Genomic DNA, 17,605 nt, shown 5'->3' on the forward strand with positions numbered 1-17,605 from the left:
CGATCACTGATGGATTTGGCTCCTCATTACAATGTATAGTACTTGAAATATTACTTATTCTTTAGACATTTTAAAGATTATTCCATCCCAGTTACAGCATACAAAATGTTTCTGCCATCATCTTTGATCTATATTTTGGGGAAATATTTATACGTTTAAAGATGCACTGAAGCTCACTGAGTAGAGAGGACACTGTGCTGACCCGTTACTTACACTTATCAAAATTACGGAAAGCTGAATTAAATCAAGCGAGCTCTTAAGTGCTGAAGTTCGTTGCCATGCAGGTTTCTGAAAATTGTATCAAGATACTGTGTTTTTCTACAAGTATTCGATTTAGTTTAATAATTACAATATCAAAGAACAATCCATTCACGGTGTATCATGTCAAGTTCTTGTTTCCAGTATTTATCTTTACTCATCTGTTCACTAACAAGCATCAATGGATGGCTAAAATAACGCTTTCTTTATGTGAAATCGTCAAAATATAAAGCAGAATGCACAAGATTATAGCTAATCGTGTCACTTTTATCCGTGATCAATATTTCTAGCGCGGGATTTTTGACATTTTTCTTGAATTGTTAGTCTTCTGTTTCGCCTTCAATACAGTTCTCATGTTTGACCCTTGCCTTAATAAACATTTCGATTCTGTTATAAAACGAAGATTGACCCTGTCAAACATTGTCAAGAAGATTAGTAGTATAACCTTGAAACATTCTAAAGGTGTAACCTGTAGTATGTGGGTTTGTTTGGGGAGTTGAATTCGATGCAACACCAAATATGGAAAATTAATTCCAATGTTACGATCTTGACTAGTAGGTCTCTCTAGGTCTCTTTCATCAACTCAATCAAATCCGCGCGTAAGGCTGTTGTTTGAAGGTCAGATTAGTTGAGATCAGATATCGGCCTAGTCTCCCCCACCGCCGCTTTCAGTGTCGTCACGCAACGCTTTCTCCCCTGAGCTACTCAGGTCACTCAGGGGAGAAAGCGTTGCGTGACGACACTGAAAGCGGCTGTGGAGGAGACTAATATCGGCCGATCTGCTGAACGACTGTGGAGACATACCCTGGTCGAAATCGAGTGTCAGACTGGAAATTGACTCCAGTTTCTGAAATGGACTACTTCGACAATACGATGGCCATCTTGCCAGGGGGAGGCACAACGAAACAAAGATGACAGCAAATATATAGAGTTTCGTGTGTTTGTCTTTCTTTTGTAGGTGAGATGATCGATATGTCGTCTTAATTCATCTTTTGTTATATTCTTTTGTGGTGAGATGTTAATATCAATCGAGGTCAATACTGTAACAAAGCTTTGAGTTTTCCCCTGTACGACCTATAATGCCTTGCTATTCAAGATGGCCGCCGTATCGTCGAAGTAGTCTATTGATACCTGGGTGTTGTAGGTGGGACGGTTTATGAGCTATTCAAAATTTCTACAGAAAGATCAAAAACGAAAAGGAGCTAAACTCTTGCTGGGCATGAAGTTCAGGTCACCCACACAGGTACTAACCCATTCTCGTACCCAAAGCCCTGTCAGCTTTCTAACGAAAATTAATCGAATTTTTTGGTGAGAAGGATCTGGGTACGAGAATATTATTAACCCCGCTCAACCTCGGGGTTTGACTTGATTCCTTGAAAGCTTCGCCTTATTTTCTTTTTCTTTTCTTTTCATTTTCATTTTCTTTTTTCTTTTTCTTTTTTTCTTCCTTCCAGTACTACCAATGCCAGCCATGACAGAATTCAAAGTATTATTCCTCTACACAAAAAAGGACAAACATCGTGGAGAAGAGTTTAAAGATTTTCTCCGAATGAAACTCGGATCTCACGTCAAACTCAACAGCATTCTCAATATTCTAGAGAACGAATCGACTCTTGAAGATGAACTCTTCCAAAGTCGCTGTGTGGTGCTTGTCTACTCTCGCAGCAGCGAACAATACCTTCAAGAGGACGAGTTTGAGTTCGACGACGACTACGTAACGTTCGATGGAAGTATTATTAAAGCGTTTCTGAAAGAGGACGCTATCTTAGGGCGTGTTGTGGTCGTCTACCTCGATGAACAGCCAAAGGATTGGATCGCAGATCGGGTGGGGCCGAAGAGGATATTTCATCTTGAGGGAGACTGTTTTGACAGAGTTGATCCTGGACTAGATCAGTTCGTCCAAGTCGTTAAATCCTTAACAAAAAAGCAATTTAAATAAATTTTACAGTTTAGAATCTTCCCGTTCTCTCTGTCAGCTGTTGAAAGGGTCTTCACTGCAGGGAGACTTCTGAGAAGCCATGATAAAAGATAATCAAATAACCAAGCCCATGCATATTTTCAATTGTTTAAAGCAAGCCTAGTGCGCTAATCTTGCACGAAAAGGGCCTAACGTTAACCCACCTAGGCATGATATGTTTCCCCATTTCAGACACCGTGTCATACTCTTGAGAATAACATTCTTTGTTTGAGTTTCATCCACATTCATTTGTCTTTTTAAGCGCAACCATAAAACAAACAAATGATACTCTAGGGAATGAAACGTGGTCTAAAATGGGATACAGTAGATCAGATTTATTCCTAAGACACCACCAGTAGCTCAGCCAATCAGAGCACAGGATTTTGTGATAGACCATGAGTAGGTTTATACTAAAGTATATTGGATATATTTCGAAGAATTGGTTATCTCAGTAAACATATCTGGGTAATTTTGTACAAATCAAGCTTGGAAAACTTGGTGACAAAGTTTTCCCTCGTGCAGTCCAAACAGGTTTTTAAGACATTTTTAAACCAAGCAAACCAGAAGCACATCTAGGAGTATTGGTGGTAACAATGAAAAGTAAGACAAAAATGATTTTTATTTTTAAAAAATTCTAAAATTCTTGTGAAATTTAAATTTCCATTCTTAAATAAAAGCCTGTACATTATGAATATTACGAAGATATACGCCTTAGAAAATAGGAAGGGGTTTCATAATTTGAAAGGTCACCAATTGTGTGCCTTTAAGACTGAGAATTTTCTATTTTTGTTTCAATAGATGGAATAATAGGCTAGGTAGAGGCCTGTGTAATATATACGGAGTATAACAATGGTAAGCGTGGTTTATCTATACGAAATACTATCCCTTTCTTACTTTACTTCAAAGAATATTTTCTTCGAATGTCATAGTTTATCCTTCCTCGAAAATTAAATTTAAAATTGACTAACATTTGTGTTTCCATCAAAATACTTTTTACCCGCTACTGTGCAGTGCAGGGCATTATTCGGTACATCTATAAAATTTACTATAATCTATTCCTTTTCACGTGAAGAACATGACATCATTCTGACCAATGAACAGGATGCCACTTTTGTCAATCATCCTCCCAAGCCTGACTGATAGGTGATGTCATCAACGAACACCATTGCCACCATGACGTCATCGTCATTTTGAAATTATGATGTCATCGTAAGAATACCAATACTCACATCTTCATGATGTCATCATAAAATGTTACAGAGTACATGACAGTAATATCATTAGACTTTGAAACATCACATACTCATGGCGTCATCATCGACGATCGAAGTGTAATACAATGCGTGACGTCATCGTGAATCGGTAAGACATCATCACCTACATCTTGATGATGTCTCATCTTCATGACGTCATCATCGTACCCGGCATTCGAAGTGCATGACATCATTATCATCAGTTACCCATACCATTTCAAAAACCATTGTTTCATCCCTTGATGACGGTCAATGGCATTTTTCTGATTATCTTTTTCATCATCGTCCTATTGTTCAAAAGAAAAGTAAAAAACACTGAAGATCAATGAGAGAAAAGGGAGATCAAGACTTGAATATTAAACCTTACCTGATAGCATCCAACTTATCCTCGATGCTTTCGAGAGGATGACGATCTTCACTGTACTCGAGCAGCTCTGAACAAAAGAAATACAGAAATAACTGATGTTATTGTCATGCTCGACCCTACGTGCTACACAGGCATAGAGGATAATGATTATTGCCATCCTCAATACCATGACATTCATCCCCTTTGTTCCTCCTGAAGGGCACTTTGAATGTGAGGCTACGGGGGGGGGGGATCTACTGTCTGAGCCAAACGGAAGGAGCAAAGTTGATGCTTGTTCGTTTTCTAATCGCTCCGTCTTCGAGGAAAAGTGAAAGGAGAATTCCTCTTTCCCAGACCCTTCTCAAAGAAAAATCGAATTTTCGTTAGAAAGCTGAGAAGGGTTTGGGTACAAGAGTGGGACTGAGGGAATATGGGTTTACTCTGACGTAGCCGCAGTTAATACTTTCGAACAAATTAGCCTGCGTAGAGCAGCACTTTGGGGGCTTTGGCGAGGAGAGTGGGGCGAGGGGACGCAGAAAAGGAGGGGAGTGGGGAGGAGGAAAGAAACGAACGAACCATTAGCAAGCTGAAGTTCATCAATCCATTCTTTGTCCTTAAAATGCATGATTCGTAGATTCTGTAAGTAAATAAAACATGTCTAAAGGTATGGTAATGACAAGAAACAAGCTGTTCGTACTGCATGACGGGTAATATTGATATACTGAGAATAAAAGTGGTCGTCTCATAGACCCACGCGCAACAGGCTTTCTCTATCCTGGCACAAAACAGAAGGCTCTCTACTCTTTGATGACCAGATTTTTCTCTCCTGAAAGGTTTTCTGTTTTGTATTGTCCACTACAAAAATTCATTATCTCTCCCTATGGGTTCTGCAGCAACTAGCTTATACTGTAATAGCGCTAGCGCTAGCCGACACATGCGAGCTGAGTTGGTTGATTCTCTTTCTGGCTCCGAGGGTTTTTTCTGCTAAGCTTTTCGGTTTTTCCTCCCTCCTTTCAAACCCCAGGATCATACATGTACTGTATAGCGGCTGCCAGAGGCGCCTTCACATGCTTTCAGTTCAACCCCTGTTGAGCTATGCCAACGCTTTACTTGCGGTGGTGACTAGCGATAAACACAGTTTTCTTCTTAAAAAGATAATGACTCAAGTCAAATAAAACCTGCAGAAGTTTAGACATACCACCTGATGGAGCCTGCTGTGTTCAAGCCTGGTGATAATGACCATTCGTTCTTTATCGTACTGTATTCTCGCGCTCTTCTTGGCCTCAGCGTACGTAAAACTCAATTGAGCGATGAGAATGTTGAGTAAAATGACCACCACGGTTGCCATGTAACCAAGAATCACGAGAACTGGTAGCCATCTACAAGATGTATCATGAAAAAGAAGGTTCCTTGAGTTTTGAGGTCTTGGGGAAAACACGTTACATTCAATGGACTACTTCGACGATACGGCGGCCATCTTGCCAGGGGGCAAAACAAAACAATTACGGAAAATATATTGAGTTTCGTGTTTTTGTCTTTCTTTTATGGGTAAAGGTGATCGATGTGCCGTCTTAACCTCTTTTGTTTTTTGTTTTTTTTTGTTTTTTTTGTTTGTTTTGTTTTGTTTTGTATTCTCTTGTGGTGAGCTGTTAATATCAATCGACGTCATTCCTTTATTTGCCACTGGACGCCCCATAATGCCTTGCGATATAAGATGGCCGAAATATCGTCAAAGTAGTCCTAGGATTGCTCTTACTACAGGAAGCCCATAGTTAATTATCATCATTGTAGTGGGCTTCCTGTGGTTAATATTGTATCATGACTTACTTGAACTTAGAGTAGTCTTCGGCTGGTGGCTGTTGTTCGACCAGGGCTCGCACTCCAGCTAACATAACCATATGGAAATCGCTGAAAAATGACAAAAAATAATATAAAACTAGCAGGGACTGCAAAAATACTTTTAATTTAAAAATTTTGGTCGGATTAGCTATCTGTTGTTCAGGTTTAGCCTCCATTTTGTGTAGAATATTCATGTGTTCTAGTGAAAGTTGGTGGAATTTCAATCCTGTATTTTAGGAGTTTTGCATTCTTTATACTTTTCAGTTAATATTTGTAAATATTTTCTCTCGTTTGAGCGTCGGTCTTCAAATGGCTTAGGAGGGTAGTAAAAAGACCACTGGGGTAGTAAAGAAATCCTGTCAGTGACAACAGTTAATGCGTACAGACTTCCGGTATACTGATTATCCCTCATGATTGTTAGCGCCTTTTTTAAGTATATACATAGAAAGGACGCTATATAAATAATAACATATAATCATTATAACTAAACGAAACTTACCCAAAAAGCTTCGAAGTTCCAGAGGCGCGAAGGGACATGAAAAACGTCCCGCAGAATGCAAAGAACACGACAATAAACACCACACCGAATCGAGTAATGTCGCGATAAATAATCTTCGCCAGCGTCTTCGTATACAAGCCAGTTGTTCTAGACACGCATGCGTACTTGAAAAGTCTTAAGAAATTAAAAAAGTACCCAAACGCTGCCAAAACCCATTGCTCGTCCATGTGAGCAAACCTTAAAGGAATGACTAGTATTATCGAGAGGAGACCAAACCAGTCGAAGAGGTTGTAAATATTCTTGAAGTACTGCAGCTTCTCTCTGGAACAAACAACAAAAATAGCATCGTTAAAGTTTTGTCTCTGACTTGAATTAAAAATTGGCAGACGTTCTAAGTGAAGTCAGAGACAAAACTTTTATAACATGGATCAATGCATCCCGAATGCAACCAATCATTTTAAAAATAGCATCCCTATTCTTACAATTCAACTTTATAAAATAACTCTTATAAATCTTGCTTTTTGATTGGCTGGATACCCCTTTATAAGAGCAAAGAGCTCGCGCATGCGTTTTCCATTTCTTTTAGTGCTATTTCATTGAACTGTTTGGTAGCAAAGGTTATATTTTAAGATGATATGGAAACTAAGTTTTTCCTCCACGATTGAAATAGAGAAAAGTATGTCCAAACTAAATGAGGTACAGTATATCAATTACCCAGGCTTATAGGCTAGAGGTGGTGGGACCACATGCTAGAACATAGGTCACCTACAGTCGACCCCCGAAAGAAAGTTTAGCTTTTATGGATGGAGGAAAACAGTGAGGTTCGGGGAAAAAAGGATAACCATCGTTTTCATTACTACGCGGCCACCCCAGACACAAATCGAGTCGTGTAGTTTGCAATAGACTACTGTTAATCTTTCATGTTGACGCCATCTATACACGTTTGGATCAGTGAGTTGGCTTTTCTATCAAACTTTCTCAGTCAGATATCACGAAGGGAAGTTCCGAAAGCGATTGCAAAGAGTTCGAGTACATCCAAGTAGAATGAGGTGTTTGATTGACGGCAGTCTATTGCAAACTACACGACGCGATTTGTGTCTGGGGTGGCCGCGTAGTAATGCAAACGGCGGTAATACTTACTTTTCAAGCTGGTTGATTTCTTCTGCGATATAGACTATTACCATGACAATAACGCAAATCTCACAGGCCTGTCTTAGCCAATCACCACCTCCGTCATACTGTGTGGGGTCTGAGCGAGTACAACCGTGTATCAAGGCGTAGGAAAGCAATAGGAGGAATGTGACGTAAAACCCGCCTGCAGCACTGGAAATGGATAAAACATCAAATATACCAACATGATGAATTTATTTATGAGCTAGGAAAGTAGTATAGAAATTATTGGTCATTTATCACAAGCTGAAAGGAACTCAGAAAAAATAAGAGTCCCTGATAGGAATCATATCATATCATTAGTCCTTGTACGTGGGTTATCACCACATTCATCATCATCATCTGTACGTTGCACCGTATCCTCCTTCATCATTGTTATCACCACTATATCATCATCCCCACCAAAAACATTTGCATGGTCACCACCTTCATTATCATCATCATTACATCATCATCATCATTACATCATCTTCATTATCATCACCACTTCTTACTGATGTCCATCATCATAACCTTATTATCATCGTCATCATCAACACCATCATCACTACATCATCACCACCACGTTCTACGCCCATCATCATTACCACATCATCACAATCATCATTTTCATCATCAATATCACCATTATCATCATCATGATTACAAAAATCATCATCTTCATTCTATTGTCATTTTCGCCTGCACTTGCACTGCCACTACCTTCGTCATCAAATGTTCAGTCATTACAAAACTTCACTGTCATCATTATCTCATAAGTTGTACAAAAAATCAACAACTCACCAGAACCATGTGTGTGCATACTCAGTCCACTTTTTCTTGACCAACAAACGAACAACAGGATGTTGTATGGCTTCCTGGACACCAAGAAAAAATATATGAATGAAGGACAAGGAATCAAGGCATGAACACCTCTTTCTTGCCATTCCCAATCTCTATTTTCTTCTCACCATCATTATCTTACCAAGATCTAAGTCAAGGGACGGCTAACTCAAAGATAGAATTGCCAGTATAGCATCATAAATACTGGAGAACCCAGAGAAAACCAATCGAATTAAGGGAGAAAACAAATAAACTCTACTCACATGTGATATGGAGTCCAGGAATCGAGCCCTGGACCCAAGACAGGTGAAGGCAAGTGTGAGGGCACCCTCAATTCCCATATTTTCACTTTTAATTGTCAGTAGAAAGTCATGCTGCCACATAACTCTTTCCCCCCTCCTCTTCTCTCTCAATAGCAACCTTCATAATGAGACTGGTATCAATAATACACAGCAATAAAATGAAATTCCCAGCATAAACTTACTTCATTTTTACTAAAGGCTAACGAATACAGACAAGACTTATTTTTCCAGTTGAAATGGTCATTATTGATCATCTCTCCAGAACGTCCATTTGGGTCAGGTATCTTAGGCAGACGACCCCATTCATCACCATCCAGGATCTGATAGTAGAACTGATAGCTCATTGGCTCTTCAGGGACACTGTTCCATGCATGCTCAATATTTTCTTCCTCTTCCCGTGAAGAATAGGCATCTTTACGTTCAGGTAGGTACGGCCAGTGAGGAGTAACCATACAGTTTAGAATAGCCACTACAGTTTTCTGTAGTACAAGAAAATAAATATATTAAGAACTTTCAAGATTGAGAAGATTTACATAAGAGTTGAAAGGGAAAGAGGGAGGGAAGGCAGGAAGGAGGGAGGGAGGGAGGGAGGGTGGGGAATAGGTAAGTGGTAGGTGTGTGTAGGAAGGTAGATGGGTGAGTGAGTGGGTAGGTAAGTATTGGTAGGTTCATGTAGGTAGATAGACAGGCAGGCATGAAGTAGCTAGGCAGTAAGGTAATGTAGGTAGGTGGTAGCAAGGCAGTAGGTAGGTAGGTAGGTAGTTATGAGGGTAGGCATGAAGGTAGAAAGGTAGGCATGAAGGTAGAGAGGTAGGCAGCTAGTGAGGGTAACCTTGGCTTAGCAATCCAGTATTTTTTCTGGTAGCATTCTTGCATTTATAATTACAAGCTCATTACCTTCATGACTGGACTTTCAATCAGCCTTTTGAAACTGAAATTCCCTGGATGTTCTTGATCTTCACACAGAAAAAGCTGTTGAACTCTGATGACAAATGAAACACAAAGGAAAAATTTAGGATTACCTGTCAGACACTGTTAACATGTTAATAATCACACAGCCTTTTTACAGTGTGGAAATATGAACAAAGGCAGCCCATGAGGCAAGGAAGAGCAAACAAGTCCACACCCACAAATAGCCCAAGATATAATTTGAACTCCAGAAACCAAAAGCTATGTGAGACAAGTACGAGCCATGTCCCGAGAACCCAATTATCCTAATATCATACCTTTCATGTTTCATCCTACTAATCAAGAATGCAGACACTGCGTCATTCTCATTGATCAAAGCAAGTTCCACAGGAAGGTACCTCCGATGAACACTGTGTGCCTTTGAGGTGATGTAAAGTAGCCCTGGAAAATGGTCCAGTAAGGTCCTACATACACTGACATAATTGAGCTCTGCTGTTAAATGTACCAAAGTTTTGTGAGTGGGGTCATCTTTATCTCTGAAATACTTGTAATCTACTCCTGTCTCTTGGCCAAGGATGATTTCAGCCAGTCTGTTGATCTATTTAGCGGAAATGGGAAAAACCCATAGAATTTTTAAAATCTCTTATATAGATTTCTTTTTTTATATCATGGGATTTACCATAAGCTAGTGCCATACTTATGCAAACTTCTCCTCAAAGGTTTAAATGAAATACTAATAAATCGAGGGCCATATCCAATTTTAAAGGGATGTATGTTACTTTAAAAATTAGTATCTAACATATGTTAGGGGGTGGCTTCCTATCAATAATCTACCCCTTTCATTTTTTCATATAATTTTTTATATTTAATATAAACTAAGTTTGTTTTTTTTATCTCATAGATAGGATTTATCAAAAGAAAGTGCCCCTCAAAACTTTGATAAAATACTAAATAAAGCCAGGGCCATATCCAATTTTTAAGGGGGGTGTGACTAGTCACCAACAATCCTCCCATCAGAAGTAAACAAAGGACTAGATAAACAGAGATTATTTGACTGCTATGTATTTTTAATAATAAGTTTTGCTACTCTTCCCTCCCTCCCTTTCTCCTTCTGCCTTCATTTTCCCTCCCCCCCCCCCCCCCCCCCCCCAAGAAACTCCCCCCCTCCAAGAAACGTATAGTCTTTATGGTTAGTCTTCATATTAACAAGAACTGGATTTATCAATAAAACTGTCATAATTACATGATGTTCCAGTGCAGCTTTTAAGCTTGGATTTTCTCTGTACTTTTTCATGTTTGGCCATCTCTTCAGCATGACTAGAAGAGGGGCTTCAGACAGCTTCGCTCCACTGTTTTCATACTTCTCTATCAAATGCTCCACCTGAACCACATCCATAGCATGATTCCAAGAGATGTCTGTTTCATTGTACGTATTTCTGACCTAAATTATATTATTTGATGAATAAGACTTAATTGGGATTGAATTGTATGTTAACTAGGTAAAGGGATCTCATGAATCTTAATTTTTTATAACCAACTTTAAGTGAAGGGCAAACACTCCACAATACTCTGAATTATCAAAGTACATTTAAACTGAAAACTTGACATTCAACAATGTTGTGACTTTGATCAGCCCAGATGTTTTCTCAAGGTATTGAGGAATCAACCGACCGAACCCAGAAATAAGGAGATACTACCCTTGAATTTCCTCCTGGTAAGATGCTCCATAAAAACAGATATATAAACCCTCCTCAACCTCCCCACTTCTAAGAAGTCTGAGTGGAGGATTGTCATGCTAGGCACAAAAGACACTGAAATCTGCACAGGTGATATAATTTTTCTGGTTCTAAGCCAAAGATAATGAAACTTGGCAAAATCCAAGAACAAAATATTCTCAGAAACTGTTTCTTTTTAGATTTTTAGATTTCTTTCATTATAGCAGGAAAATGAAATCATCAACATGTTATGAAAAATTAAACTTTACGCTATGAAAATTTCATTGCATGGATTTAAAAGATCTCGATGAACAAAGCTCATTACTGCAATCCAAATGAGAATTGCATGCGTTGGTCCAAAAATGTGAATTTTGGAATACCAGTTATTCAGCCATTTTGTTACTATTTTTTTAAAAAGACCAGTAGATATATGTTTTAATGTTTAAAAAATAATAACTTTCAACATTGCATACAATCTGGTATGGATGCATGATCATGTATTCCAGAACCATCAAAACACTAAGAAAACGAACTGGAAATCATCGTAAAACTATATCTATCTTTCTTAACAATACAATAACTTAGGCACCAAAAGATATTGCTTAAATCTTTAAAAGTTAAAATTTCAGTTTGAAATGAGAAAATGTTCCTATGTACGCTATATAATAAAATGAAAATAATTACATCTGCTACAATTATTTTAGATGGCCTAAAGAGAGACATCTGTCGCGTCTACTGATAAAAAAATATTAAACCCTGAACAACATGTAGTCATTATGCATTAATAATCTTGACCTTGACAAGTTAGAATAATGTTATGAATTTACACTTTTTTCAAGCATAAATAATTCTTAGAGCAGTAAAAAATCGAATTTCTTATAGGTATAGGATTAATACTCAGATAATTACTTAACAATTATTCTCCGAAGGCAAAGTGATTATCGGGGAACATTTACCAAGACACGAGTCTTCGAGCAGCGAGGTAAATATTCCCCAATAATCACTGAACCTGAGGCAAATAATTGTTTTAGTATAAATACACAGGTGATTCTTTCAAAAAAATTTAAAAAAGAAGATAAAAGACATTTTTTTCCAGTAACAGCAACAAAGCAGCTGGCCACCATTTTGGATTTTTACTCTAGGTGATTATCGTGTGAGTTTCTTGACCAATCAGCGTGCGATATTTTCTATAATCACCTGCATATTTTTACTAAAATATCAATAGTGCCGGGTAAAACGACTTTGATGCTGAGCTATATAAAGATGGTCTCCACTTTTAGTCTTTATCATTCAAATGTAATTTTTCTAGCCCCCCTAAATATCAAGGGGCAAAGTATGTGACCTCCCCCTTTAAAACTCCCATAGCCCCCCCCCCCCCCCCCCCCATCCCGGTCACCACTACATAAATAATGAAACCTCTCTAAGTATTTCTCATCGCTTGACTCCTGGATTGTGGTTTATTACTGTACTTTGTGTTTTAAGATATGTTTACAACACTGCAACGCTTGCGTGAATATCATAAATTGACCTTTAATTGAAAAGCAATTTGCACCACAATAATGAGACTTAATGTCACATGTCATCCTGTAGACCACACCTTTAAAGCTCGACTGGCATCAGACTCTTTGCATTTTGATTCATTATCAACTAAAATATACCGAATGTTTAAAGCATTATTTAACAATTTATATTTAAGCTTCGGTTTACTACAAACAAATATTAACGATATTAACAGCAGACGTTTCCTAGTGGCTACAGACATTTCACTAATCTAAAATTTAGAAAATATTCCTCGAGGGTCATCTCTTTGACTTTTGGTTTATTGCAGAGACATCTGTATACCACGAATCAGAATAAATAATCCTTACCTTTATCCAGAATTCTTCGTCAAAGTTATTCCCAATATCGTCTGTGTGATCAGTGCTTTCTTTTACAGGACTTTCTCGCTTCCCTTCACCTCTTTCCGTCATTTCTAGAGCAGAATACGAAGCATCGCGAGCTGCCATCTTAAGAATTAAAATTATTTTCGTCCTACTTGTTTACAGTATGCAAATCTACGCTCACTTCTGGTAATTATTCATGACTATAAAAGGTGATAATAACGAGTTAATTTTGTGTTTTTATCATAGAAAATTAAATAAATTGTAACATAAATGTGGAGCCATTGAAGATCAGCAGTCAATCGAAAATATTGGCTCACATGGTCAGCGGACTTTGATCCGGAAGTATTTGTGTTAACACAGGAAGCCCAGAGACCCAGGCCTTTTTTCTAAAAGATTTTTTTTTTGCTCGAGTTTTTATGGATTTTGTTGGACCTTTCACCCCATTTCTTCTCCTTCTCGTGCACAACGTCAGTTAAGTCCAAGTCTGTCCAAATCTCGTTCGATATTTTTTCCGTTAGCAAATCGGGACGTCAATTCTGATTACGACTGCCTTCCGAGGGTAATTTCGGCGGGAAACCGATGGATGCACAGTAAGCCCAGCAGGATTCATCCTACTTTCCCGCCGAAACCTATGAAAGTTTGAAAAAAATTCGAGACGATAAATGGAGGTAGTCTATCCACACATCAATCCTAATTTACCACGAAGAGAAGACAAAGTTCAGTAAGGGAATAGTCCCACATCCCGTGCTGGTGGTGATTTAGCTAACGGGCTTTTTTTTTCTTTCAAGATGACCTATTGTTGGAAACACGAGTGGCGTATCAGAGAGATCGCTCGCCTCTCACCAATTTGACTCGGGCTCAATACCCGAATTTGGTTTTGTATGTAATTATTCAATTGCAAATCATGGGAGAGAAAAAAAGTTTTGTAATCCTTTTATTATCCATGGTAGAGTTGTTGCTGGTTCTTTCCTGTGCTTCGAGGGTTTTTCCCCTGGTTCTACCTGAGTTTTTCTCAATAGAGGGACTTAGCTCGCAGTCTACTGCCAAAAGCGTGACACCAGCTGACAGGACCGAGGAGAAAGTAGTCAGGAAATCAGACAATACAATGAAAGTAAACAAACTTTATCAGTATAGGATATATCTTCGTACTGCATGAATTATCTCAATATACTTAAAATTTGAAAGAACAGAGGAACTATTTTAAATATTACGGAGAAGGTAATCTTGAAAAAAGTCGTCGCGCGTGGTTTTTGAACATTTGTTTTTTAGTCGCGCATTCAAGGGCGTGTGCAGGGAGAGTTCCAGGGGTTCTGGAACCCCCCTTCATGGTAAACAAACATGAACTTTTATTTGCCAAGTTAGTGATAGTCCAACAGCTTGTTCCACTTATTCGAAACAAAAGCTCCTGTATAATTTTGCAGTTGATCGGTGTTGATCACCTAGTTTTGAATTCAAGAGCCAATCGCCATAAGAAATCTGGAACCCCCATCCCCCCTCAAGAAACGTCTGGACACGCCCCTGGCATTATATTATTAAGGCACTTGTTTTCTTTTGAGCCATCGCAGCGGGGGTGAATGGTTAATGAAGTCAGTACAAGGGTCCAGTTCTCTGCCATTAAGGCCATCAGTGACGTGAGAGGAACAGCACGATCAACAGTGCAACAAGAATTGCTCTAGTATTTCTCCTAATTTACATGACAACGACCTTATAGAAAGTTCGATTCAAAGACGCCAAAACACTTTGCCTTTTTTACTTAACTTTTCAAATGGAATTTCACCTTTTCTGAGTATATTTTCAACCATGAAATAGTCCTCTTTCCGCTTCTGAATTAAAAGAAACTGGAACAGAAACTATAGACAATTTACCGTGCACACCAGGCCTCGTTGCATTATTCACTCTGATATAATAACGGACATTCGAGTAGAGAGTCAAAGATTTGTATCTTTTGCTTTGTTCAGAAAGCAGACAAAATATCTGTATAAAAATAGCGAATTAAAATTTTAAATGCTTTAGGTTGGGTATTATCAACGGAGTCAAGAACGAAAGGAATCATAACTGGTGACATTTGTCCACGCTCGGAACAAAGGGGAGAGACATTTTCCATTGAAGAAATGAGATCAATAATTCTGACTCTAGAATGATTTGTAATTCATACATTTAACACACGAATTTGGCCCCGAAAAAACGGAACACTAAACAACGAGGACTTTGCGAGTTGATATTGTATTAAATTGCGTCCAATCCTGACACTAACCTGGGCACAAACAGCAAAAAGTTTGCAGCAACACTTGACCTATCGTCATCATGTTACGACTGATACTGTAAGCACTGATTTCTGCCACAGAAGTTAATGGAATTTATACTATTGAAGAGTGCTTTCTGGATTCTCGTAAGTAAGACTTTTGACTGTATCCTAGTGAATGCTTGAAGTTTATTTATACCTTCTAAAAATAATTTCTTTTTAGCCGTTGAAAATCCACTATTTTTCAGTTCGATAGGATGGATACTCATCTTTGTCTAAAATTAAAACAAAAAAGTATCGATTAAAGGCTTTAACTTTAAATATTTAAAAATTTCACAGAAAGATTAAACTTCATTGTTTTAGACCATTTAAGAAGAAGCCAAAAAGTTTAACATATTTTCTCTCGGGGCTCTTTGATATTCCAAAGATATTCTCATGCATGGAAATATTTTTGAATAATCTTTATTGAAATCCCTTGCAAATAGTTATTAGTGGGTATCAATAAAAAGATAAATCCTTTTCAAGCAGACAACCAGAATACGAAGTACTAAACTTTGCGTCTCTTAGGAGCCAGAGAAAAATGTTCATTAAGAGAGTTCAAAAATATTTTAAAATAATTATCATTTTCAGCTCAAACGTAATTAAGTTTTACGAGTTCTTTTACCGAGGAAACACTCAAGAAATGTAGCATAATGTTATTTTCTTTAAGTGAATGCTTCAATCAGCATTTTCATTTCAAGAAAATAATACTGGGAGTCCGCTTCGTGGTTTTTCGAGTGTTCCTCATATAATTTCATCAGTGCAGAGGAAATTTTAATTCAGGCTCAAAGCACTGGATCCTAATTTTAGTATGGTGTGTTTAAAAAGTTACTTTCAAACGAAAGTTTATAGGCTATCGCAAAGACAAGCTAAGTCGGATAGTTAACATTGTTTATCTCTATCTTTATTCTTAAAGCCATTGGATATAACACGGAGTGGAATATGACTGATCAAAACCTATTGGCACCGTTTCTTATTCAAAAATTTGATAACTAGTATAGCCTAAGAAAGAATCATATAATGAATCATTAAAAGAGAAAATGTGAAGTAATTTATTATTAAAGTGAATTAGCTAAAAGGGTTCTTAATAAATAATAATTCGAGCCCTTTTCAGTCCTTCGACTCGATGGTTGTGGATGTTATTAGGCCCATTATAGCTAGCGCCATAATTAACTGAGGGTGAAGTCGAACTGGTAACACCGTGCAGGGGCGGATCCAGGATTTTGTTCAGGGAGGGGTGCTGTGCACAAAGTTAACCCAGGGAGGGTTGCACCCCTTAGAATCAAAGGGAAAAAACAGTATTGGTTATCTTCGAAGTAGGGCACAAAGTCGAACCAGGGAGGGGTGCGCACCCCTTGCACCCCTCCCCTGGATCCGCCCCTGCCGTGGAAGTTATCATCTGTTGTGCATAGTCATTCTTGTACGTCTTCCAAACCATACGAAAGAGTTTCACCGAAAACCGTCAGCGAAACTGCTTTTGCAAAATTAAATGATGTAAAATAATAACTCTATAAATCTTATTAAAGAAACAAATTACGGTTTGAAAAGTTTTTCTGATGATCTGATCCAAGCCCCTTTGTCTTTATTTGGGACATATATGATCTTCCTAATATAGTGAAAGGGAACTCCTGATCTTTGATTGGCTGAGGCATGCTACCTTTCTGTGAGCGGGAAAACTCGGCTGATAACATATCTTCCAGATTCAGCTTTATTATCATTACTATTATTAGCATTTAGATTTCCAGTATACTAGTTACAAGATTTAAAACAGATCGGAAAGAGCTTATTTTACATAATTTTTCTTTTGCCGGTTTGGTTTCAAGAAATAAATTTAACTATATCAATTATGTATGTTGAATTCTTCCAGGAAAAAATTCATGTATCGCAAATGTGTCAACACTTGTTTTCATTCAAAATGGCGGCCTCCGCGCGCATAGTTCATTGACCTTGGCTCGAAGCAAGTGCATTTTCAATTAAGATATTTTGGCGATAACCACAGCTGATCGTTTTTGAGGTTATCAATACTTAACTCTCTCAGGCTTACGTGACTATTATTCTAAAACACCCAGTTACTTAACTTCACTTTTCCCACTTTCTGATTAAGATGTTACGCTTACAACATTGTCCCCGCCGTATATCTTTCAAGAGTTGTTTTACTCAATTAAAAGTGAGGTGGATTGGAGAATAAAAGAGAAGTTTTTTGACCACAAATAACAATTTCGTTAACCTAAGAATTCATTTGACTTGATAACCAATCGACACTCGCAACTTTACGAGTATTCGAATTAACGTTGTTCGCACTTTCGAATCTACTCGTGCAAAAATAGAAAGCAAAATAATAAAAGGGGTACCAAAAAGAGCCTAAATACTT

At 38.0% G+C, this 17,605-nt stretch overlaps 3 protein-coding genes across 4 annotated transcripts in view; 2 read left to right on the top strand and 1 right to left on the bottom strand.

Moving 5' to 3' along the window:
- Positions 1-377: 377 nt before the first annotated feature.
- Positions 378-13,254, bottom strand: LOC116295204 (transient receptor potential cation channel subfamily V member 6). 2 transcript variants are annotated; one of them, XM_031702964.2, is made up of 14 exons: positions 12,939-13,254; positions 10,599-10,796; positions 9,673-9,953; positions 9,344-9,428; positions 8,629-8,925; positions 8,106-8,179; positions 7,293-7,475; positions 6,153-6,473; positions 5,642-5,722; positions 5,013-5,193; positions 4,391-4,451; positions 3,836-3,902; positions 3,682-3,755; positions 378-2,172 (listed from the first exon to the last, which is right to left on the bottom strand). In XM_031702964.2, the coding sequence occupies exons 1-13, from the start codon at positions 13,074-13,076 to the stop codon at positions 3,701-3,703; spliced, it is 2,022 nt and encodes a 673-aa protein (XP_031558824.1). In that variant the 5' UTR covers positions 13,077-13,254; the 3' UTR covers positions 378-2,172; positions 3,682-3,700. The 2 variants fall into 2 exon arrangements, with proteins under 2 accessions (XP_031558824.1, XP_031558823.1); XM_031702963.2 differs by lacking the exon at positions 378-2,172 and having other exon boundaries at positions 2,817-3,755.
- LOC148910992 (uncharacterized) lies at positions 1,721-2,907 on the top strand. The gene has a single exon (XM_089030875.1). The coding sequence runs from the start codon at positions 1,721-1,723 to the stop codon at positions 2,195-2,197; it is 477 nt and encodes a 158-aa protein (XP_088887001.1). The 3' UTR covers positions 2,198-2,907.
- A 1,767-nt stretch (positions 13,255-15,021) lies between the features above and the next one.
- LOC116295209 (uncharacterized) overlaps positions 15,022-17,605 on the top strand; it is a 37,021-nt gene continuing 34,437 nt past the window's right edge. Inside the window, exon 1 of the mRNA XM_031702971.2 lies at positions 15,022-15,342. Coding sequence (XP_031558831.1) covers positions 15,304-15,342 — 39 coding nt within the window. The 5' untranslated portion in view covers positions 15,022-15,303. The remainder of the gene's footprint in view (positions 15,343-17,605) is intronic.

Source organism: Actinia tenebrosa, unplaced genomic scaffold (assembly GCF_029948245.1).
Source record: "Actinia tenebrosa isolate PJP-AT-01 unplaced genomic scaffold, QUT_ActTen_1.0 PGA_scaffold15__27_contigs__length_11533743, whole genome shotgun sequence".
Classification (NCBI taxonomy): Eukaryota; Metazoa; Cnidaria; class Anthozoa; order Actiniaria; family Actiniidae; genus Actinia; species Actinia tenebrosa.